Source organism: Thunnus albacares, chromosome 4, assembly GCF_914725855.1.
Source record: "Thunnus albacares chromosome 4, fThuAlb1.1, whole genome shotgun sequence".
Classification (NCBI taxonomy): Eukaryota; Metazoa; Chordata; class Actinopteri; order Scombriformes; family Scombridae; genus Thunnus; species Thunnus albacares.
The window spans coordinates 3,916,019-3,942,555 of NC_058109.1; the positions used below are offsets into that span (position 1 = coordinate 3,916,019).

Below are 26,537 nucleotides of genomic sequence, written 5' to 3' on the forward strand. Positions count from 1 at the left end.
CTGCCGTACCTGAGATCTGCACATGTGTGTGGAAATCTGTCCATAGTCCAGGTTTTCTACATCCTGAGCCGAGGATCACAAGTACAAGTCTATGATGGACTCTGGATTAACATCTTCACTTTATGATAGTTTTTGTCATCACTAGTATTGATAAACTTTGGTAAAACAAGATATTCTCCAACCAGCTGAACATGCAGCTTAGAGGTTTATGTTTCACTGAGACATTAAGTAGCACTAGCTAGCTAACATAGACTTACACTGCTGCAGCTAAACTGCAACAACTACTGTCCAGTAATGTCAAGATTTAAATCAACAGATGCTTCTGCCTGGTGGTGAGTCGACTCTACAGCTACTGAAGCACAATGACAGCAGAGTGATACAGTCTGGTATTATGCAGCAGGAGTCTGTTGAAGCTAAATACACTTTAACTCATGAAGAAAAAGTCATTTACATTCAGTTTATGACTAAATACTTTCAGATTCTTTTTCACATGTTCATATCTGATAAATATTTAGATTTCTGGACACATTCACATATTTTAGTTCACATGTTTACTGAGATACAGTTTTACTCTCCACACACATTTGCTAATAATACAGACCCATAAAATTCTCTTTTTAACCAACAAAAGCTCACAGCAGCATCTTGTGGTTCTCTGCTGCAGCCTCATGCTTACACAACATCTATTATTGGTTGAATTAGAAACATGATAATAAATAAGTTCTGCTTGTAATCAACCAACAGTCAGTTGTAATGAATGAAGAAAGTGTTTTGAAGCTACATTTCTACAAACATGTTTGTCATGTCTAGTATTCTCACTGCAGCACAATGACTGAAGAGAATATTTATTCATTTCAAGTTGACATTTTACAATAATCACTGCAGTTCCAAAGCCTATATGTGTCTTCATGGTATCATATTATTACCAGGATCTATCATTGGATATATTTACAGTTTGCTTCTAGTTTTTAGTTTGACTTCAGTTTCTAGTTCAAGGAAACATATTTTGCTCTTTGTGGTTTTCTGTTATTTATATACTGTTATCATGTTGGATGTTAAACATGGTCAAAGTTCCTAAACATCTGTTGCAGCGTCCAATCAGAATCAACCATCAACAATGTAAACATGGAAGTTATTGCAGCATCACGATCTGTAACACAACTTATGAAAATAAGATTCAAGCAGCCAAATGATAAACTGATGATAAACTAAACTGCTGATTCTTTATAAAGGTTCAGCAGATATTACATGATTTATTATTATTATTATTCTTATTATTATTATGAAGGAATGTTTTAGTTTAGAATAGTTTTAGTGAGAGTGAAATATCAGATGATGCTACATATAAATATTTGTTATCAAATATTAAACATGTTTGTCAAAGGTACATAAACCTCTTATATTATCAGCTCTTCATTGTGTCAGAGAGAAATATTTGATCGTGCTGCTGAACGGAAAATTGACCATCAAATTTATTGTAATTCTTATTTTGCAACCAACAGACGCTGATGAAACATTTCACTGGAGTGTTTTTATTTATATAAGAGCAGCATTTTATGCGAGTGACGGTAGATTAAATATTATAAACAATATTATAAAACACAGCCTGCATTGAATCAACATCTTTCTTAAAACAGTTACAACAAAAACCTGAATATTAAAACCTTCATGAAAGTGGAATTCATTACAAAACTCATCAGACTTCATTAGTTTTAGTGAGGTGAACTTAATAAAGTGATTGAGTTTATATAAGTTGGTTTTCATTGTGATGGACAGTTTAGATTGATGCATTTATCTGTGTCAAAGTATCAAGAGACACACTGATCCAGTATATACTGGATTGATACCAGTTTAGATAAGTTATTAAAGTATTATTGGTTATTGCACAGACAAATCATCCTGTCATATGAACAATAAATACCATTTGTAGGCCCTTGTGTTATAAAATAGTAACAATAACCTTTTATAACCCTGTGGAACTATGTACCACTTTACCTCTGAACAAAGATAAAAACATGTAGGTATATGTCACTTGTAAGTGATGAATATTAGTCTGACCTTACACAAAGTAGAATGATCCAGTCAGTTTAACACACTGAGGTTTACTGATGTAAATATTTTACAGCACATACATGCAGATGTAGAGATCAGTCATTAAAATCAGGACTCACCAGAGTTTTCAGCTGTTGTGTCTTTTAAGATGCCACCCAAAAGGAAAAAGGAAAACATAATTATTCTTGTGAGATATCAACATGACAGACAGGTAACACTTTGTTAGCAGGTTTATTTAACAGAACTGATTGAAAAAATAAACCACAGTCTCAGATTTCACAAACATCCTGCCTTCACATTCACATGACTGCACTCTGCTACATGAAATAACTTTAAACAGAAGAGAGAAGCTGATCATCACAGTCTCTGACTTCTCTATGACGTGTATTTCAGTTGGAGCAGAGGATGTAAATGACATGTTCAACACAACACACAAACAGACGGAGACTGAATATGACTTTGTATGGTGTGTTTTTTAATCCTCACAGCACCACTAAGGGAGGTTTCTTTCTGGAGCAGCTTTGGGTTGCAGCCGACACAGATAAGAGCCACAGTGAGGTTCAACCTGTAGGAAGACGTTCTGGGATCAACTGAAAGAGGTTTTATTTCTGATAATCAAGACCGCTGGTGAGTCTGTGTCTGTTGGGAAAAGGGAGGTTCTGTTTGCTTAAAGCTTCAGAGACCGAGGTGCTGATTTACAGATTGTGTTCACATGTTTTCACTTATTAAGTCTCAAATTATCACCACTGAAGTACACATTCTATGTATTGTACTTTCACTTTATTTGATCTTATTTTTATTAATGTTATCAAGTAGGTTTTATTTTCCATTTTATGTTACATTAATGTTTTTTTTTTACATGTTTTTATGTTCTTTTCTTGTGAAGCACTTGGTGCATTCATTTATTTTGTTGTAAATCACTTTGAGCTGCAGATGATACTATATAACATAAATAACTGAGTCATTTAGTTTAATGTTATTATTGTCATAACTTCTTTGAAATACAGTTTAACTTAAAGTGAATCACATTAATTTAATCTGTCAATTAAAATCTGTGATGTTGAGTGATTCATGTTATCGCTCATCATAGTTTAACAAGTGGAGTTCACCCACTATAACTCCAGTTTAACCAGTGTCAGGTCAAATAATGACCTGTTACCTCTTCTACTCACTCTAAGCCAGTGAGAGAAGAAGTGGTGACCAGATGTGATATAGTATATTATAGTGTGAGATGGAATAACTTGTGTTTTCATACTGTGAGTTTCAGACTGAACACAAAGTTCATTTGACTGCTGGAGTGTTTTTACAGTCTGTGTTTATTCAGCACAAAAACTTATTGTACTGAACATACAGACGTTTACTATAACTGGCTGAGAATGTACACACTTACTGTATGTGTGTGTGTGTGTGTGTGTGTGTGTGTGTGTGTGTGTGTGTGTGTGTCTTTGTTATTTCCTCCAGACTCTCTCCCTCTCCCTCTTATCTCTGCACATTACTGAAGTGGAGTCACAGAGCTTCAGTGTAAGTGTGAAGTTTTCACTCAGTTTAAAATGTTTTCAACTTGCTTTGAGTTCATTCACTTTGTGTTCAGTCTGAGCACACATTGAAATTTATTCACAACTAAAAACATGTTAATAATTAAAATCATTTGAATATTAAAATATGATTAAGAAGAAACTCACCAGAGATATACACGTGTGTCTCAGCATAAATCTGATGGTTGATTTCCTCCTGCGTAGCAACACAGCGATAGTTGTCGGTCTTGGTCACAGTAATGTTGAGGATGACGTCGTAGCGGCCTCCTCTTTCTGTCTCCTTTGGTTCTTCAGCTTGAAGGATGTTTCCATCACTGTCCTGCCAGCGTAATTTAGGTTTTGGAGAAGCACCTCGAACTTCACACTGCAGCAGTGCCGAGTTCTTTGTTACATCAAGTGATGTGACATATGGCTTTGTAGCTGCACCTGTGAACAAAGTATAAAACAATAACTTGTAAAGAACAATTACAGGATCAGACATGAACTGTAATACTGGGATGTTTTGTTCAACCTGTCTCTGCTTGTATATGATCATATTTCAGAGGAAAAACAGAGAAACAGGTTTGTTCATGTTTTATAATCTGAATTCCTCCTAAAACCTACAAATCCATTAAAATTAAAATTCAATTTTGATTAAATATTTAATGTGAACCAAATGAAGCTCTAATGAGACAAGAGGTAAACCTACATTTTAACAATGAAGTCTGAGATTCATACAATATTCTGTACGACACTAAACTAGTGATGTTACACTCGATGCAGACGACTCAATATCATATCAACCTTTCAAAGCAAATGTATCGCAGCACAACGTTTCAATGCTTCGCTTCACTACGCCAAAAATCATGTGACCACCCTGCAGACGCCTCGTTACATCACACTCGTACCTGAGAGGTGTTGTGCTGGTTTTGGATACAGGGTGTGCTTCTCAATCTGACACAATATCTTTGCTGTAAACTCTGTTTAAAAGTGATCTGTTTATATAATAGTCTATAGACTTTACTGAACAACATATCAATAATGAATCAATAACACCACCTATATTCTGACTAACTGTTTCATCACAGTCTCAGATTGAATCCATCCATACAGATGCAATACCAATAGTTGCTCTGCAGTCGCTATTTTGACTGAATCAAATGCTTCAGAACAGTGAACCATTTTCAACACAGCTGCTTCATATTGATCCAGTGCTTCAGAAATCTGTTTCCCCGATCAATACACTAAACTAATATAAAACTGTCTCATGATGCTCAGATCTCATATTCAGGTTGTGGCTACAGGTTTGAGACACTGACTAACACTCAGATTAGCTGCAATTCTTCCATTTTAGCAAAAACAATCTGATAAACAATCACACTGTAATTTATTTAATTCTGGAAAATGTTTAAGGAGATCATGATCATTTATTTTGTTTTTCATCTTAAACTCTTGATTTCTGAATCTGAATTGATCTTACATCCTAAAATCCTTTAAGATTCCTCAGAGATCAGTGATCAGCTTTTCCTGATGACACATCTAAACAGTAAATAAGTTGAACAGTTTTCTTTATTACTTTAGTGTAACAGAAAACACTGCTGAGATCTCAGACAACATATTTCAAATAAGAGAATTTTAAGATGATTTTGTGGCAAAACAAACTGAGCAAAAAGTTGAAGAATAAACAAACTTTTATAAATCGCTGCTCGTTCAATAATAAACCTACCAGTGTGATTATTGTGCTGAGAGAAACAGAAAGAGAGAGGTTGTTGTTTTATTTGCTGAGAAGAATATTTACACATTAATTCTGCTGTGAGGAAGCTGCCAGACAGCACTTAGAAATATACAAACACCTGACTGTAACACAGACAAAAACTCACCAGTGCAAACACTATTTCCAGTAAACACATATAACACATATATAGTGTCAAGAAGTTTGAATTCTTGTATAAACAGTCATTATGTAAAACTTGTTATTGGTGTAGAAATGTCTCCACTCATAAGTGATGTGAAATTAGACTCAAGTAAAAATACAAGAATGATCCCTGATCTGTTTCACAGTTATACAGATTTTCTAGTTTGTGAATGATTGAGGCCTGTAGGAGTCAAAGTTACAGCAGGTGTCAGATGTAGAGACAGTGACGTCATCATAATCAGGACTCACCTGGGATGTTTTCAGCTGTTCTGTCTTTTAACCTTTTAAGATGCAGAGGTTGCATGCGACCCGAGATTTACATGTAAACATAATAAATAATTATACTACATATTTTCATATTGACTGAATATGTCACTACACACATATTATATCTCTTTTGAAAGCCTAAATGTTCGTTTTTTTCAACCGATGTAGCGTCTCAATTTAAGATTTACGATGTAAAAACAGCAGCGTCACACTTTACGGCAGTTAGCAGTTAGTAATTTACCTGCTAACCTGTCTCACCGCAGTTAAAAGGCTTTTATAGGCTTAATAACAGACATTCATAAACTAACGAGGGCTCGTTTTAAACAACAAAAATCCACCGATTAAATCCAGCTCGTATAAATTCAAGCGAAAGTAAAAATAACCTGAATAAACGTGAATTATTTCCTTCATCTAGTTTTAGCGCAGCTCGTCAAACTTCTGAAACAACGACATTTTGGTCAATTTAACGGCTCGATAAAACATTTGACCAATGATGTTCAGTATCAGTGAGATCAGTAAACACCCAGCAACAAAACTAACCAATCCGCATCTTGCTGCGAACTAAAGTGACGAACTTTCAAGACTTTTAACTCCATCAGCCAATCAGAGAAGCGCATCTGTACGCGAGCTCCTCGTGTGTTTGATTGACAGCTGCTTTCATCCAATGGAAACTCTGCACCGTGAAAATGCTCCGAGTTTGTAGTCACTTAAATTACCTGCCGAACCACATATGGAAGTTAATGTAGTTGGACTTTCTGTGGTGCTGAGACACCCACATAAGAGATAAACTATTTTATCTGTGAAAGGAGACATGATTCAATGATAATAAATATGTAAATCTTTATCTAAGTATTAAGAACATCTTTTTATAATCAACTTTAACATTTAGGGAGATTTTTCAGCATCATGAAAGATATTTATCATCATTATTTATTAACTTTAAAGAGGTTTTAGAGAACTCTGTAGCCATCTGCTGGAGATGCTCATTACTGCTCTTTCTGAAATATCTCAGAGTCACTTCTGTCTATTAACCTGAAACTTGGTCCAGATACTGTAGACATGTTGATGGAAATATCCTGTAAATTTCAGCCTGGTAGTCCTTATTATGACTGGTGTAACTTATTTGAATTATTAAGTGAAAGAAAGAAAAAAAGAAATCTTCCCATTTTTTCTGTTTAATACTTTACCAATTCAGCTTTTTTGGAGCTGTAAATAAGAGCAACAAACCTATTGAAGTTTAACATTTTTTTCTTTACAATGATTCAAAGGAAATGTATCAGTTTTTGTAGTTTTTGTATTATATAGAGTTTAAAATGGGAAGGTGATAAGAGCCTGAAATGCATTAAATTAAATTGAGCCCTAAGAGGTTAAGATACCACCTAAAAGGAAAAAGAAAACATAGTTATGTTAGAAGGTTTGTATGATATCATCAACATGGCAGACAGGTAGACTAATACTGGGAAAAACAGAACTTTGCTGCCTGTTTATTGAACAGAACTGATTGGAGGAAAAAAAGAAACCACAGTCTCAGATTTCACAAACATCCTGGTTTAAACTGGCCGCACATTCACAGACACGACTGCTTTGTGTCAGTCCCAGATGGGTTAAGGCTGGAGTTCACTTGAAATGAACTACTGTAGGTCTTACAACGTGTCATCTAAAGGTAAAAGTGTTTATAGCTGCTCTGAACTGAGTGTAAAGCCTGGCGTTATAGAGAGGGGCGAGACGTGATAATCATTTAAATGGTGATAACAGCTCACACTTTCATACAGTCTCCCCTTCAAGACATCCATGCTGTTAAAATCAGGAGTTTGAGAGAGAAGTTTCTCTTTCTTACCTCCACACACCTGAACAATCACTGCATGAAGCTGGATGTACTTAATAGGTTTAAGAAAGTTACAAAATTTATTGGATGCAGTGACACAAACTGCAATGTGTGTCAAATATCCATCATGTTTGATAAAGAGGGAATCTCTCCATACATGGTTGCAGCGCTGTGGGGACGAGGCCCTGCCAGATGTGTTTTCTGACTATTTGACTTGAGTCCATCTGAGACTCTTAAACCAGTCACATCAGTAAATATACATTTTATAAAATTACTCACCAACATGAAGCTTAATGTAGAATATTTGTCTTGGCTGAAGAAGTGGAAATTCACAGGTGTAGTCTCCACTGTCAGCCACTGTCGTATGTTTGATGATTATGGAGGCGTTTCCTGACTTCAGTTCATCTTCAAAATGTGAGACTCGTCCTATGAACTGCTTATCTTGACCTGAACGGCCGTTATTGCTATGTCTGCCTGCATCATACCGGAACACCTCCTTCTGATCATCTTTCTTCCAGTCAAAGTGCTTAAACTCAATGTTCTCCTTGCTGCTGAGTGAACAGGGTAAAATGACATCACTTCCTTCTTCCACAGTCATGTTGATGACATTTGGCTCTGGAGGACAAAAACATGTATTAATCAATATGTTTACATGCAAAATAATCAGGTTAAGACAGACATATGGAAGTTTGTTGTCATAACAACATATCAACTTATGTTGTAACAAGAAACTTTTCTTGTTTCTTGTCGTCTGGAACATTGTCTTCAACAAATCCTTTGCTCTGCCCTGAACATTATATATTTGCACTTGTGAATATTTTACTCTGTAAATATATTAATAATTTCTGTATTACTGTTATTATATATTATTATAAGTGATATTTATTATTTCTCTATTTGTTTTCATCTTTTATATTTCATTTTACTAGTCCTAATTTATCAGCATAACCTCAGGAGAACATCACACTCATTAATAAATAATAACATTTAAGTCTTTTAACTGTTTTTCCAAAATGATGATGATCTTCATCACTGACTACATTATCAGACTATCTCTGTCTGTCCATCCAACACACAAATAAATATTACAGCTGGTTGAAAAAATGAGTGAGAGAAAGAAAGAGAAGCCAGAGAGAGCGCTGCAGATCGAAGAGGAAAACTGAACTAAACAAAGTCAAACTTAATTCACCATAATTCATCATGATCACTATGAACTCAGTAAAAAGACAGTAAGGACGAACCTCTGAACTACACAGACAGAAAACACCTGCCTGAAGCCTGAAGTCACATCTGAAATACATCAAACTGTCAAAACTTCTTTCTATCTAAACACTGTGGAGCCATTTGGTAACAACTATGGAAACAAAGCATGAAATAAATCATCTGGAGAACAAGAAACATTAAAGAGGGAAATCAGGAAGCTTGAAGTGGAAGAAATGAGTCTAAACATGTATTTACCATCAGGTTAGAGAGTCGATTCCATTATTTGAAAGAAACTGAGCTGATCAAAAGAATTTAGTGTTTAGTGTCATTTAGAGGATGGATCAGACTATTTTCTTTTTTTAGAACTTTATTGCCTTTATCGAACTTGCAGGCAATACAAACACAGACATACATTCAATACAAATATACACAACCTAACCCTCCCATAGGAGGCTACAAACAAACAGACAAATAAAAACAAAAACAAAACCAGTTACACCAACTGAGACAGCAAGAAAAACAAAACAAAACAAAAAGAAACAGACAAACAAAAAGGTCACCTTGTCATTAAATGTTATACCGCAATTCTTGGTTGTGCAGGGTCAAAGTATATGATATAAAATTGTACATTACATTTAAGGTGTTAGCCTAATTTCAGTCCCAGAATGACTGGGGCCCATCTTCTTATGAATAGTGGTACTTTAAACTGTAAAATAGCATATTTTCCATGGTGTGTATCTGCTTAATCTTCTGTATCCATTGAGCTTTTGTGGGTGCACATGGCTGCATCCAATTAACAGTAATCATTTTCTTCGCAGTGATTAACAGAATATGTAACATATAGCATTGGTCCTTAGAGAGCAAGTTTTCTGGTATCTTCTCCAGTAAGAAAATTAAAGGGTCCAGAGGGATATCAACTCTGAAGACAGTGTCCAATTCTTCTTTAATGTGTTTCCAAAAGGTTTCTATCACTGGGCAGTCCCAGAATATGTGGGCATGATCCCCAACCATGCCACAGTTCCTCCAGCAAGTTGATCAGACTATTTTCAATATGAAAAATGTTTGTTGCTTCACATCTATGACACTCTGTGTCCTTGTTCTGTTTCATTTACTTAAATAAAGATCAAACATGATGATTAACTTTAATCTTTGTCGTTATTTGATAACCGCTAATAAATAAAACAATGTGTATATAAATATGATTACTTGTATATAAGTAAAAATTGACTTCAGGCAATTAGATTTCTGAATAAAACCATTAAGGTTGAATCTGCTTCCTGATCGAACACATTTCTCATCTCTGATCTACAGATACGATTTGTCTCCACACTAAACACACAAACAAGCTGCTCCCTAAAATAAACCTGACTGAAGAAACTAACCAGAGAGAAATGAACATGTTCTGAATATTATCATAGACATTACTTTATATACTTTCTCTGAATCACAACAATTAACCCTTTGAATTTGACATTTGAAAGAGGTTCTGGTTCATTGTGTTACTTTGGTCAATGCAATAAAAAACTCTCAACAAAACTCCCAGAGACCCTCAGGCAGCAGACACACTCAGATTTTATATTTCATCAGAAATATCAGCATCCAAAGTTACACAATAGATGATGTGTTGCAGCTGTCAGTCATGTTTGATACGCAGTTTATCAGAAATAACGACAGGAAGTAGACGCCGCCCTGCACGTCTGCTCCCAAACTAACATCAGCTCTGAGTAGGTCTATTATAGGACTTAATTAATCAGAGAGATGCTGTCATCACATCACATCATGTGTGTTATGGGGCTGATATTTAACATTGATCTGTGCTAATCATCAGGATACTAGCACAGATATTATGTATAAAAATAATAATAAACTTTATTTATAAAACATCGAAAAGTTACAAAGCAATAAGAAATGGAAACAAAGGTAACAGACCATGAAAAAATGTTAAGAATAAGTAAGTGAGCAAAAGCAAACAAAAAAAGCTCTAATTAAATGCAATTAAATAAAAATGAGTTTTAAAGTCTTTTAAAAGGGGACACTGAGGTAGCTTGTCTGATTTCCAGAGGAAGGTTATTCCATATTGAGGAGCCCTAAAAGCAAATGGCCTTCTACCCTCTGACTCAAGATGGGGCAAGGTTTAAAAAAGATTTAAAAACAAGCAGTATTGATCATATTTTCTGGTTGGCCATCGGCCAATGTCGGGCCTAGCGTCTGTGGCCCTAGTTTTTGCTGTGTGTCCCACACCGCTGGCACTAGTTCTTTGATGTTGGTTTGGTGTGTCACGGCCTTTAGAACCCTGCAGCATTCTGTACAAGTTGTAGGCGATTGATTGATTTTAGGGGCAGTCCAGCAAATATTAGTCCAGCACAGTTATATCTGTCTTGCTGACTGACTGTATATATTTACCTCCTCCAGGTGGCGTAGTTTTACTGTGAACATCACAGGCCCCACTGGCTTGATAGGCACAATCATCATAATGCCAAGGCCTGCTCTGTAGTCCAGCTGTCACCCCTACTTATCTAGCTCCACTAGTCTCACAAATAGTTACATCAGAAAACTTCTTTCTCTTACTGAGTGCACTTTTAAAGCGCCCTTGCATCCTATCAGCAAAGAGCAGATACTCTGCAGCATGACGCAACTTTATATCTACATTGTATCTGCTCACACCAAACTACAGTGGCTGGTCCAACTGGCTTGATAGGCATGTTTATCTGATTAATGTGGCCCGTTCAACTGTCCAACCACCGTCACTGTATAACTGGTTCCACTAGTTAGTCCACTTTTCTGTCACTAGTCCACTTTTAATATGTTTATTAAGTAGGAATTTATTTTAGTACTTATCCGTTTAACTTCCAATTTACATGGACATTTCTCAAAACAGATTATTACAGAAATCAGGGAATATTCATATTAACACAGAGCACTAAGCATTGTTTACATAAAACTATGATGATGAATTACAAATATGGGGAAAAACTGCAGTGCTCAACACTCAGAGAAGCCACTTCCTGTATTAAGTATTTCAAACCAGTGGCCTGCTGAAAAGGCAAAATTATCCAACTAATTAACATTTTTAACCAAATGCAGAATTTATGGAAATAGGCTGAATGGCTCATAGACTACATACAAAAAAAAACAGATTATAACAATGTCTTTGTCAATTATAGCACATACCTCCCACATAGATAAACATTTGATTTCAGCTAATAAAAGCCTTATCTAGTTTATTCAAACACCCTTTTTTAAATGTGAAAAATATGTGTTGTTTTTTCCCTATAGGATGATATTATTAGCAAGTCTAGGTTACATGTTTAATCAGGTGCAGTCTTATCTATCAGCTCTCTCACATCCAGCCATCAAATCCACGACCAAATGGAGAAATAGACACGTGCTGTATGATGCAGTAAGTTCAAATTAAATATTAAACTGATCCACTCGAACACAGCAATGTGCAATATGCCAGAAAAGTCAGTTTCTTGCTCAACAGAAATGATTGTTGCAGGTATATTTGTGGGATTGTCTGACTAAAGGCCACTTTGCTTCCTGAATACAAGCCTTTCATTGGCAGTAGAGGATGTGTGTGATGTAATATCTGTGTATAAAGAGAAGTAAACAAACCTGAAGCGATGCTTTCTAAGTGGCCTATAACATGAACTAATCAAGCACACAGTTTTCTGTAAGCTGATGTAGAAACTTCAATTTAACACCAAAACTGAACAAATAATAATATTTTGATATAATTGGTGAATAAAGATTTAAACTTGCTGCTACTCTGCAAGTCTGCACATATGAAAGCTGCTCTGCAAAAACCACAAGACACAACCATCCGCCCGTCTGTCTCCTGCAGTGGGTGAAGTCTGAGTGAAGGGGGGAGAGTCAGGTAACTACAGATCCCTTGTCCATAAAACTTAACGAAGAAAGGAAGTAAACCTGCATTTCTGTGGGGAGGACAGGATGAGTGTATTAAATGGGACCAGTGTTCATCCTCTGACCACGAATCTCACATACAGTACAGTAGTAAAATAACTGACATACATGAATGTGTCACCTCTACTTTTCCAAACAGCATCTATTCACATGCAGCCTCAGATCAACTTTGGCAACAATATTACTTCCATACATTTCTGTGTGCATTAAAAGGAATACAATGAATTTTGACTCTTTGGTGCTTCTTCTGTTCATGTGATGTTAGTTTTTTATTTACACATGTCGGGTATTGTGGAAATATTCTTTGATAAAACCATATCACTTGAAACTAACTAATCAGGAGTCAGTATTAATGCTAATCCACTTCCTTGTTACTCTTTTTCAATGTTTGAGTTTCACTGTGCAGAATGATGAACATTATATGCAGAGTTTGTTTTCACTTTCATCTGCTGAAGGAGGAAAGTTTCTCTGAGCTCAAGTTAAATCTCAGTTTAACACGTGTATGTACAAGATGATTTTGTGACATCATAACTAGTTTGGTGCCAATCATGGTCCAGTATCAAACTTTCACAAGTATGATGTGAAAACATGAAGCCTCCAGTGCACAAACACTGAGAATGGACTTTACAGTGAAGGAGGAGACATCTTGTGTCCAGTAATTAAACTTTTAAAGTGAAAAATACTTTACATATTCATAGATTTAGGTTTTTTTTTAATGAAGGAGGGGGAGTAGATGTAATTGTAAGACTTTTTTAATGAGGTAATTTAAATGTTTTGGTGGAAAAAATATAAGACAGATTATTGTTCAAAGCATAATATTTGTATGTGTCTTAAAACAAGTGTGGAGGGGATCTTTAAGGTAAATTGACCAATAAATGATGATTTATGTTGGTTTTTAGCTTTGAGGCTCTACAAATGTCAGCCACCCCCATAACTTTGGTCCAGACTGAAATATCTCCACAACTATTGGATGGATTGCCTTGAAATGTTGTGAGAAAAAAATATATATATATGGTGTCCAGAGAATGAATCCTTGTTGTTCTGTCATCATAAAAAAACAACACAAATAGATAACAAAATAAAACATGAAAACTTCTAAAGAGGATGAATACATTTTATAGTAGCTGTAGGAAGACTAGTTCAATTATTAGTTTATTACAGTGCTGTCTTCAGAAGGTGGAGCAGGAGGTGCACTAAACAGGTCTAACAATCTTACCTGGTAGGATTACTATCATGACCCTAATGTTGCTGCATGTCTGCTGGATGTGTAAATAGGCAGCTGTTTATCAACATCTTTGTAAGAAGGTGAAAATATGAGTTTTCAGCTTGCTTCACTGCCCTCAAATGTCCAAAAAATCTATTATTATTAATATCATAACAGCTTCCACATTATGATGAGCATCAAAACACTGATCAGGTTTATCAGACAATCTCTGTCTCCACATCCTGATAAGTAGAATCACACAAACAGGTATTTCTACCTGAAAAAATGAGAGAGCACAAGACAGAGAGAGGAGAAGAGGGGAAGTAAATAAAGTGAAACTTATTTAAACTTGGTCACAAAAATATCTTAACATGTTTTGGTTTAGGAGCAACACTAAACCAAATATGATATATTGGTGGGATTTTCACATTTCTTTTTGTCAAAATAATCAATAAACTACAAGCTACATTAAGTACCTCCCACCTGCCTGAGTCACTTGTAACACCTGAACACCTGCTGCCATTTCAAGTTGATGAAAACTTCTCAGCAAGCTAACAGAGAAGATTAAATGTATTTTTTTTCTGTTTTTGTTGTGCGTTTGTCTCTTTATGAAAAAATAAAATGAAATAAAGAAAAAGAGAAAAATGTTGATAATGATTTGAATAGAGCTGCAACAATTAACCAATTAGTTGATTAACAGAAATTTCATCGCCGACTATATTGATGATCGATCGATAATCGGACACGCTGCACATCCGCCTACATCTGCGGCAGTCATGACGTCAGATCTAAAGTTATTAACCCCCTCTTATAAGAGCTCCTAAATTATGATAAACATCTAAACTCTGAGCAGGTTTATTATATGACTGTAATGAATCAGAGGGACGCTGTAATCACATCACATCACCTGAGTTGTGATGTTTTAACACTGATCTGTGATCATTATTAGGATACATATTAATATACTGATTATTAAGATCAGATACTTACTGATGTCACAGTTGCAGGTGATGACGTCATCTACCCACTAAACTATGCAGTCATTTTTATTCTGTATGGCTCCAGACTCCTGAATGTATTTACACATTTTAAATAAAATACAATTAATAAACATAATTCAGTCTGATTATCAGTGGAAGTGATTCGTTTTCTTACCGTTTTCATCAGCAAACGTTGTTCCAGACCAAGTCAGGAGAGAAACACACACGAGAGGAAGAAGCTCCATAGTTGTCTTTGTCACCTGGAGATGAAGCATCACTTTGACATCTCTATATAACGAAGCTTTAGCCACTCCTGACAGCGTCACTGCTTCATCCACAAACACTTTCGTTTCTCGGATTCAACACCAGCTGCACATCCGGAGCAGGCCTTTCACAATAAAAGCGTCATCTCCACATACTGTATATCAGTGGTGGGCAAACAAATCTGACCCTTCAACAGAAATATTTGGGCCCTTAACGAAAGCTGAAGTTTTTCCTTTTATAGATTGCATCAAATATTTTACAGGACTCATCATAAATCTACAGAAGATAACAATATATAAACAAGGTTCACCTGAATCCCAATAAATATGAACTTGTAACCTCTTATACACTGATACAAGTACATCACATAATGTGTCCTTTCTGACCAGAGCAGATCTGTGTTAATAACAGTACTTCAGCTTCAACCATGAATGAAGCATGCCACTGTTTATTGTGTGTGGATTACTAATGAATATTATGACATCCGCCCTCAGATACCATCCTAAAACTGTTTTATACAACAACATGTAAAAACATGTGTTTTCACTGTGCCTGTACAACGTCAGCCCCCAAAAAACCGTGCTGAAAAAATCTGGCCCTTGGTTGAACTTGATTGCCGACCCCTGCTGTATATGAACTACTGTGACCTGATCAGTGTTTTATCTTCACAATAACATTTTATTTGTAGTTGTGTAAGAAATAAAGCAACAGGTCCTCAAAACCAACCGTTCCTCTTTTACTGATTGCAGAAATCTGTACTCGTTATGACCCGTGAGAAACAAAACCTTCTCAGTGTGTTTTCTTCAACATAACAGCATCATTTCGACAAATTAACTCAATTTAACCAAGAATGAAAACGATCTGACAGCCAAATGGCACATTTTGGAGCCAAAAGTTCACTTTGTCACAGTTTCGTTGTTTAGAAACTACCTGTGAATAACAGCCTAGTAAAAGAAAAAGAAGTAAAGGTCCTGAAATCCAACTGTAGACTTGTTCTTTTCCTGTTATTGCACAAATATCTGTAAGCTGTTCCTCCTGACCTGCACTTCAGCAGTGGAAACAATCCTTTTCAGGTGATTTCTCCTAAAAAACAGGATACCACTTTCTGATAAGACACCCTATAAGGCTTAATGACTTAATTAATAAATAATTTACCAATGCTTTATAAATAATTCATAAGCTATTAACAAACATAATTTTGGGTTGCCAGGTTGTGAAAAATCTCTCCTTTCTATACATCCATAACTTTTGCTTTATTTAATTCTTCAGGACGACACCTCCGATGTTCAACCACTTACCTTCTGGAAAGGCTGCAGGTCATCCAGATGAACATTTATAACTGTAGAATTTAATTTTTTCATTAATGACTATAATATAACTTCAGACATGATGACTTGGAACATGTGAAACACAAACCTTATAATTAATGGCTTATAACCATTTATAACTGTAAATGTTTCACACTTTCTGATAAGTGATCAGCTCTTAAAAGTCATTAATAAATGGTAGTAGTATTTATGAACCATCAATTAAGCCTTTTATTAATGCTTATGAACCCTTTATAAAGGATGCCTTATCAGAAAGTGGTACCAATAACAGCATCATGTCCACAAATTAACTTAAGCCCTTTGAATTTGAAACCTGAGAGCTGCTGAGCACAGAGAGGAGGGGGAACAAAAGAATCTGAAGTTATCTAATCAGTGGTGTGTTGCAACAATTGCTTCATTTACTGGAATAACTTGAATCTACTTGATTCAGAGGCAACGCAATCACGTCATGTCTGCGAGGGCCGCAAGGGGATACAAACTGTTTCCATGGAGATAAATTGAAATTCTTGACCCTGTAACTCATTTCAAAGTGGTTTTCTGAACAACTCTTAATGGTTCTGATATGTGCAGGTCTGCTTCTTTACACTCAACACATCTGGTCAGAATGATCAGTGAGATTTTTCCCTTTACATGAGCTGCTAAACACTGATATTATATTCACATTAAAGCCTCAACTGACGGACAAAAAACAACCTTTGCATCTACTTCAACAGATTATGTGTGTACATTATACCTCACTACACAACAAAAGTGAACAACGTCATCAAAAGTAAATATTTTACATCCTATCATCACTGTTAATATTATTATATTTATTTATTATTGTTTATTAGTAATAACTAGTTGGATTCTTTACATCGTCACTTTATAGCCTATTGCTGCAGGATTATGGGTAATTTTCCGTGTGAAGTCTAGTGAAGTCTGTACCCTGAGCAGACTCTATGGAAGTCTGCAGGAAGTCAGCTTGAGGTTTCTTGTGGACTTGATGAATTGTGGGTTTGGACCCTCAGTACTCGCAGACTTCCCAAGAACCCGCCCACAAAGTCCATGAGTCTGCAAGTGCGGTGAAGTCTGGACATTTAGATTCAGCCCTAGTTTCCATCAGACCCGCCTGCTTTCCATCAGCAGCGGCAGCAACGCTTCCGCCGCAAATCCTTCCTAATAAAAGCATAATTTCCACTAATTTGTGAGCTGTGAAATCAAGACAAAAACTGTAGAGAGTTTGTCAGAATCTCCTCCTGAGCAATACTTTACCTCCACACTGACATTTAATCTCTGGCTGTGTAATCTGACTGAAATAATGTACTTTGTACTTTTGGATATTTTCTCCCTGACAGGCAACAGTGTGTATACTGTACTTTTTATTTACATATTATCATGTCACTGAGTCTAAAAAGTTTCATTATACTGAGCGACATGAAATAAGAGTTTAGAAGTTGGGCACCTTTATGGTTTAAGATGTCAAACATGAACCACAAACGTCACCAGTTTGAATCCAACCGAGGATCTTTGTTGATCTGCCACTAATATCACCATGTAAGAAATTAATTAAAAAAACAAAAACACTTTCAAGAATCCTTCCCTGAAAAGTTAAATCTATTAGCGCAATAAACTTAGAGCTATATTCACCTTTTATCAGGCTGGTTAACTGTCTGTTTGTTAGAAGCAGTTTTAAACACAGTGGATCTGCTACATAGTTCACTCAGAAGTCTTCATGAGAAACAGATGTTGTATGATGATCATCTTAAAATCCAGCCAATACAGTATCATCACTTTTGTTTCTCTTATCAAAGTTTGAACAGACAGAAACATCCAAATCAGTCACAACATACAGTTTGACATTTTTCATGTTTTATTCAAATGTTTGAACAAAAATGATGAAGAACTGCCTGAAATTACACGATAACCTGCAAGTGCATCATCAGTAAACATGAACATACATGAACTTTCAGAACAATTCAAAGATCAGTCAACAGTTTATAGTTCAGTATGAAACTGTAACTGACTGATTCTGGCTGAGAAAATTAAAAATACAAAGAAATAACACATGCTTGTTTAAAAAAAAAACAACACATTTATTTCAGTTTAGCTGCAAAATATTCACATTCAAAGCACAACAGCAGGTGCGGTGAAGTCTTATATTTTTCTTAATGCCCAAGTCAGTGAGGATCTTTAGAGCAGTATGATAATATTTGCTAAATGGACTGCATCTATATAGTACTTTTATCCAACACAATTTATAATTTTTCTCTCATTCATCCATTAACACTCATAAACACATTGATGGCAGTGAGCTACCATGCAGGCTGCAGGCTGAGGACAGGAGCAGCAGGGACTGGACAGAGTTTGGTCCCTTTTTAACTCAGTTCACTTGAATTCTGTTGTGTGTTGATTTTTATTTTCAGTGATTGTTTGATTATCCTGCTTTGCTTCCTCATTATCACATTTTTTATTTTTCATTCTGTTTAAGTCTTAAATCCAAAGTGACTAATCACAAACTGTCTCAGGTAGTTTGATTGTGTTTCTATGCAGGTTCATGTCATTTATCTATGAACTATAATGTTCTCAACAACAGTCCAGTGGATGGTTTTATAGTTGTACTTCAGCTTGTCATTAAACCATTTTATAAATGAGATCAATCTATTGTACATGGACAACAGAGCCAGAATAGAACTGAAATGCATAATGAGGTGATAATAAAACCATCAAAATACTAAAATAAAACAATAAAAACACAACAGAGCAAAGAATCAGAGAGAAAATGACTGAGTCTGCTCTTAGTCTGAGTTTTTCTCAAAGCACAAGAGTGGAACTACTCTCTGTTGCAGTTTATTAGGTACACAAGCTAAAAGTGATGCAGTTTAATACAACAACCTGCTGTAATCTCATAACTTTATAGAAGGTTTAATGTTCAACTTTTGCTAACTTTGTTTTCTAAAAGGTGTTAATTTAACTTAATGTTCATTTTGGAGGCTGTAGTTTGTGACACTGTTGACTCAATGAGTTGAAAACACCTCTCAGTATAAAACCCAATACAATTCAACAGCACCACAAACTAAAGCCTCCAAAATAACTCAAGTTGAGTCGACACCTCTGTCATACAGGTTCAACAAAAACTGAACATTAGAACCTTGATGAAGGCAGGATTTACTGCAGGCCTGTTGTATTAGACTGTATTAGTTTTCCATCAGAGTATTAAACACATACAGTTAATATAATTCTAATTAAAGGAAGGTTCAATGACAATCAGTTCTGTCAGCATTAAAAGGTCAATAATCTCTGCTGCCATCAGCCTGTTAACTCCAGTCTTTAAAAAAATTGCTCTTCATATGTTTGTTCTATTTTATTATGTGTTTTATATATTTGAATGCACTATTTTAGATGAACTATGTAACACCTGTTGAGGGACTGTGGATGAAAATCAGACTTTTGGTTAACTCAGCATATTTACAGCAATTTTTATCAAAACAAACCAGACAGAACAGTGAAATTCTGAAAATGTCCAAATTAAATTCTATGACATTTTTGAACATTCAAAGGTTAGTTTTGGACTTTTTCAAGTGTAACCTTTCATACCAGTGTTTGCTTTCTCTCAATTATTCCAACAAAATGTTTGTGAGGTTACTATAGTTTGACTTAATGAGGTTAAATGTTTGGGATTGTGGTTATGAAAAAAACAAGTTTAAGGTCAGTAGCAGAAACTGTTCTGTTCTCTGTTTGAGGCATTTTAGTCTTTTATATTTGATGTCATGTTGTTGCTACACTGCCTCCTCCTGGTCCTGCTGCAGTCAGACAGGAAGTTTAATCTTTCAGTTAACAGGTTTATACAGTCGTCTATTTCTATCTTTAAACCTAAAACCAGACCTCAACTTAAAAAACATCCTTTGGATAAATGAGAACTGGACAAAATGCCCAAACTGCTCCAAAAATGTCTTCACTCTTTGGTCTAAAACTCAAACTGATCCTCACAAAAATCAAGATACAACAACACAAACACACTTCAGCAGCCAGCTTCAAGGCAGGTTTCAAGCTGGAAAACCTCCAGTTGATTATGTGGACTGGTTTCTTAAACTGCAGCACTTCTGTCTGCAGGAGAGAAAACACAATTATATTTAAGAAAATCCCAACTTTGGAAACACAAGTTCTCCAGTTAATATTCACATGAACTGTATTGAGTCCATCTAACTGATATATTTGAATTAAAACACATGTAAGACATAATTATCTTGTTATAATGTGTTACTGTTTGTTATTGTATGTGTGTTCCCCTTATTGTGTTATAATAAAAATAAAATAAAATATTACTTACTTAGATGATTAAATGTCTTGAAAAGTAAAATTCAAGCCCTCCATTTAAAATATTTGCACTGATTCAATCAGAAAGCATGGATTGGACTGAATGATATTCAAAATTCTGTGTAAATGACCGACTGGAAATTTTCTATATTTATCTTTAATTTAACCAATAACAGATTAATGTAGACCTGGTGGATTTTTTTTATGGGTGCCAACAGAAGAAAAAAACGAATGTTAAAACTCTACAAATGTGACAGATATAAAGAATTTATAGTGTTTTCTGCTCATTATATGTGTTTATATAATATATTATTTGAACTTACCTTAATTACGTTTTTGTAAGATGCAACACCCTGCTCCAAGCAGAACACCAACAAAAAGAGCAACGAGAACTAATCCAACAACCAGTCCAGTGGGAAACTCTGAAACAGATAAAAAGAAGTTAATGTAAGACTCAGAATGTAACTGTAAATCATGTACAGACATCATAACCTACACAAAGAGAACAACTAAAGGTGTGCATGCTCCTAAAATCTAAAATGATTGACAGATTAAAGCAGCAGTGAGATGACTCTCAGCAGACACAGTGATATTAGCATCAATCTTATGAGCAGTTTCCTCCTGCTCGGCTACACAGCTCAGAGGTTGGTTTTGGTCCCAGTAGTGAGGAGGGTCATGTTGTTGTAGCATCCTCCTGTTTCTGAGACGTGTTGATCCTCAGTAGGAAGGATGTTTCAATCACTGTCCTGTCGCTCCACTTTAGGCTTTTTACAGGTGACTTTTGCTACACTCCTGCCGTACCTGAGATCTGCACATGTGTGTGGAAATCTGTCCATAGTCCAGGTTTTCTACATCCTGAGCCGAGGATCACAAGTACAAGTCTATGATGGACTCTGGATTAACATCTTCACTTTATGATAGTTGTTGTCATCACTAGTATTGATAAACTTTGGTAAAACAAGATATTATCCAACCAGCTGAACATGCAGCTTAGAGGTTTATGTTTCATTGAGACATTAAGTAGCACTAGCTAGCTAACATAGACTTACACTGCTGCAGCTAAACTGCAACAACTACTGTCCAGTAATGTCAAGATTTAAATCAACAGATGCTTCTGCCTGGTGGTGAGTCGACTCTACAGCTACTGAAGCACAATGACAGCAGAGTGATACAGTCTGGTATTATGCAGCAGGAGTCTGTTGAAGCTAAATACACTTTAACTCATGAAGAAAAAGTCATTTACATTCAGTTTATGACTAAATACTTTCAGATTCTTTTTCACATGTTCATATCTGATAAATATTTAGATTTCTGGTCACATTCACATATTTTAGTTCACATGTTTACTGAGATACAGTTTTACTCTCCACACACATTTGCTAATAATACAGACCCATAAAATTCTCTTTTTAACCAACAAAAACCTCACAGCAGCATTTTGTGGTTCTCTGCTGCAGCCTCATGCTTACACAACATCTATTATTGGTTGAATTAGAAACATGATAATAAATAAGTTCTGCTTGTAATCAACCAACAGTCAGTTGTAATGAATGAACAAAGTGTTTTGAAGCTACATTTCTACAAACATGTTTGTCATGTCTAGTATTCTCACTGCAGCACAATGACTGAAGAGAATATTTATTCATTTCAAGTTGACATTTTACAATAATCACTGCAGTTCCAAAGCCTATATGTGTCTTCATGGTATCATATTATTACCAGGATCTATCATTGGATATATTTAGAGTTTGCTTCTAGTTTTTAGTTTGACTTCAGTTTCTAGTTCAAGGAAACATATTTTGCTCTTTGTGGTTTTCTGTTATTTATATACTGTTATCATGTTGGATGTTAAACATGGTCAAAGTTCCTAAACATCTGTTGCAGCGTCCAATCAGAATCAACCATCAACAATGTAAACATGGAAGTTATTGCAGCATCACGATCTGTAACACAACTTATGAAAATAAGATTCAAGCAGCCAAATGATAAACTGATGATAAACTAAACTGCTGATTCTTTGTAAAGGTTCAACAGATATTACATGATTTTATTATTATTATTATTATTATTATTATTATTATTATTATTATTATGAAGGAATGTTTTAGTTTAGAATAGTTTTAGTGAAAGTGAAATATCAGATGATGCTACATATAAATATTTGTTATCAAATATTAAACATGTTTGTCAAAGGTACATAAACCTCTTATATTATCAGCTCTTCATTGTGTCAGAGAGAAATATTTGATCGTGCTGCTGAACGGAAAATTGACCATCAAATTTATTGTAATTCTTATTTTGCAACCAACAGACGCTGATGAAACATTTCACTGGAGTGTTTTTATTTATATAAGAGCAGCATTTTATGCGAGTGACGGTAGATTAAATATTATAAACAATATTATAAAACACAGCCTGCATTGAATCAACATCTTTCTTAAAACAGTTACAACAAAAACCTGAATATTAAAACCTTCATGAAAGTGGAATTCATTACAAAACTCATCAGACTTCATTAGTTTTAGTGAGGTGAACTTAATAAAGTGATTGAGTTTATATAAGTTGGTTTTCATTGTGATGGACAGTTTAGATTGATGCATTTATCTGTGTCAAAGTATCAAGAGACACACTGATCCAGTATATACTGGATTGATACCAGTTTAGATAAGTTATTAAAGTATTATTGGTTATTGCACAGACAAATCATCCTGTCATATGCACATTAAATACCATTTGTAGGCACTTGTGTTATAAAATAGTAACAATAACCTTTTATAACCCTGTGGAACTATGTACCACTTTACCTCTGAACAAAGATAAAAACATGTAGGTATATGTCACTTGTAAGTGATGAATATTAGTCTGACCTTACACAAAGTAGAATGATCCAGTCAGTTTAACACACTGAGGTTTACTGATGTAAATATTTTACAGCACATACATGCAGATGTAGAGATCAGTCATTAAAATCAGGACTCACCAGAGTTTTCAGCTGTTGTGTCTTTTAAGATGCCACCCAAAAGGAAAAAGGAAAACATAATTATTCTTGTGAGATATCAACATGACAGACAGGTAACACTTTGTTAGCAGGTTTATTTATCAGAACTGATTGGAGGAAAAAATAAACCACAGTCTCAGATTTCACAAACATCCTGCCTTCACATTCACATGACTGCACTCTGCTACATGAAATAACTTTAAACAGAAGAGAGAAGAAGCTGATCATCACAGTCTCTGACTTCTCTATGACGTGTATTTCAGTTGGAGCAGAGGATGTAAATGACATGTTCAACACAACACACAAACAGACGGAGACTGAATATGACTTTGTATGGTGTGTTTTTTAATCCTCACAGCACCACTAAGGGAGGTTTCTTTCTGGAGCAGCTTTGGGTTGCAGCCGACACAGATAAGAGCCACAGTGAGGTTCAACCTGTAGGAAGACGTTCTGGGATCAACTGAAAGAGGTTTTATTTCTGATAATCAAGACCGCTGGTGAGTCTGTGTCTGTTGGGAAAAGGGAGGTTCTGTTTGCTTAAAGCTTCAGAGACCGAGGTGCTGATTTACAGATTGTGTTCACATGTTTTCACTTATTAAGTCTCAAATTATCACCACTGAAGTACACATTCTATGTATTGTACTTTCACTTTATTTGATCTTATTTTTATTAATGTTATCAAGTAGGTTTTATTTTCCATTTTATGTTACATTAATGTTTTTTACATGTTTTTATGTTCTTTTCATGTGAAGCACTTGGTGCATTAATTTATTTTGTTGTTAATCACTTTGAGCTGCAGATGATACTATATAACATAAATAACTGAGTCATTTAATTTAATGTTATTATTGTCGTATCTTTTTTAAATGTAGTTTAACTTTAAGTGAATCACATTAATTTCCATCATTTTTAGTCAGTGAGTTAAAATCTGTGATGTTGAGTGATTCATGTTATTGCTCATCATAGTTTAACAAGTGGAGTTCACCCACTATAACTCCAGTTTAACCAGTGTCAGGTCTAATAATGACCTGTTATCTACTCACTCTAAGCAGGTCATATATTGTGTTTTCTGTTGGTTGGTTCAGTCAGATACACAACACTTACAGCTGGTATTTAGTGGGTGTTAATATTTCTAACAACAAGCTCTACTGTATGGAACTAGTTTATGTGGTGTAACTCATTTCAATACAGTGATGCATAAATCTTCACTTAATAATTACACATATATGTATAAATACAGACTGAAGAAAAAAGGAAGTTCATAGTTACAGCTGATCTTCAGTCTGCACAGCAGAGAAGAAGAGGTGAAAAGATCTGTTGTTAAATATTATAGTTTGGAATAACTAACAAAACTTTTTAAAGTCCATCATGTTTTATATTATTACTTATAAACACTCGACTGATTTTACACATGAAGATCAGTTAACTGGTCATGAGGAGGATGAATCAGCCTGTTAAACAGTTTAATGTCTGAAGCTTTAACATTTTGACAAAGTCTGTATGAAGAACTGGAAGCATTGAGTTAAAAATACAAAGTTTCTTATTAGTTTAGTGAGACAGAAAATATTGTAAAGATCTCAGAACGTAATATAAATTTGTGCAAAACTTTAAGTGGTGTCCAAACTTTTCTTTTCAATAATATTGTAAAAGCTGATAACTTGACACTGATAAAACTCAGTGTTTCATATTTCATTACAGTTTTTATGTGCAATTTTTCCATTTTAGCAAAGAAATCCTATGAACTATCACACTGGAATTTACTTTAATTTTGGAAAATGTTTGAGGAGATTATGATCATTTATTTTGAAGTTTTAAATATCTAAAATCTATAAAGTGCTGCTCATTCATTAATAAACCTACCATGTGATTACTGTGCTGAGAGGAGAGAGTTGTTGTGTTATTACCAGCAGAAGATTATTTACACATTAATTCTGCTGTGAGGAAGCTGCCAGACAGACAAATATACAAACACCTGACTGTAAATCACTGGTGAATAATCACATTATAATGTCATTTAGTTTCCTCTGTGTTACAGTCTTGTGTTTATAACATCATAAAGTGAATTAACCTACATGCTTTAGTGAGCTGTGCAGTGTAACATTAAAACAAACCACAAGTCAAATGTTGGTGAATGTGAGAAGTGAACATTTGTGAACTCCTGGTTTCAGGTCCAGACAGAGGAGGATGATTCTACTCAGATGTAAAAGTCAGAATGTAGAAAGGTTCCCTGTTGTTTTCATATTAATCTTCACTTTAATAATCACAACGTAATGCTGGATTTGAAGTTAGTTCAGCTTGTAATGAACCAACATCCAGCTGTTCCACAAGCAGTGAATGAAGCGTCAGGAAGTCACATGATCATAAACATGTTTGTCATCTACGACCCTCACTGCTGTGCAACGGATTAAAATAATGTTCAGCATTTTTAAACCCACATTTTCCAGTTAACACTGTAACTCCAAAGTCTTTATGTGCCTTCATGGTATAAAATTACAGCTCTGCAGTGAGTGGTGTGGGTCTTTTCAATTCGACCGTTTACAAAATTATAATCTAACACTCAGACAGAGGCTCCATATCATGTACAGCTCATTGGTCACAGTAAAAAGATAATTATTTAAAAGGTGTGTATACTCCTAAAATATATGGAAACTAACAATACAAAAAAACCTAAAATTATTTGTGGATTAAAACAGCGCAAAGAGGAGTCTTACCATGCACATAGACGTCATCTTCAATGATATGGGAGATTTCCTCCTGCTTGGCTACA

At 35.1% G+C, this 26,537-nt stretch overlaps 1 protein-coding gene across 1 annotated transcript in view; it reads right to left on the bottom strand.

The window, feature by feature from the left end:
* The window catches only part of LOC122981168 (hemicentin-1-like), a 738,767-nt gene that overhangs the window by 598,191 nt on the left and 114,039 nt on the right, over positions 1-26,537 (bottom strand). Inside the window, exons 3-4 of the mRNA XM_044349769.1 lie at positions 7,853-8,188; positions 3,735-4,013 (exon numbers count right to left, since the gene is read on the bottom strand). Of these exons, the coding sequence (XP_044205704.1) occupies positions 3,735-4,013; positions 7,853-8,188 (615 nt within the window). The remainder of the gene's footprint in view (positions 1-3,734; positions 4,014-7,852; positions 8,189-26,537) is intronic.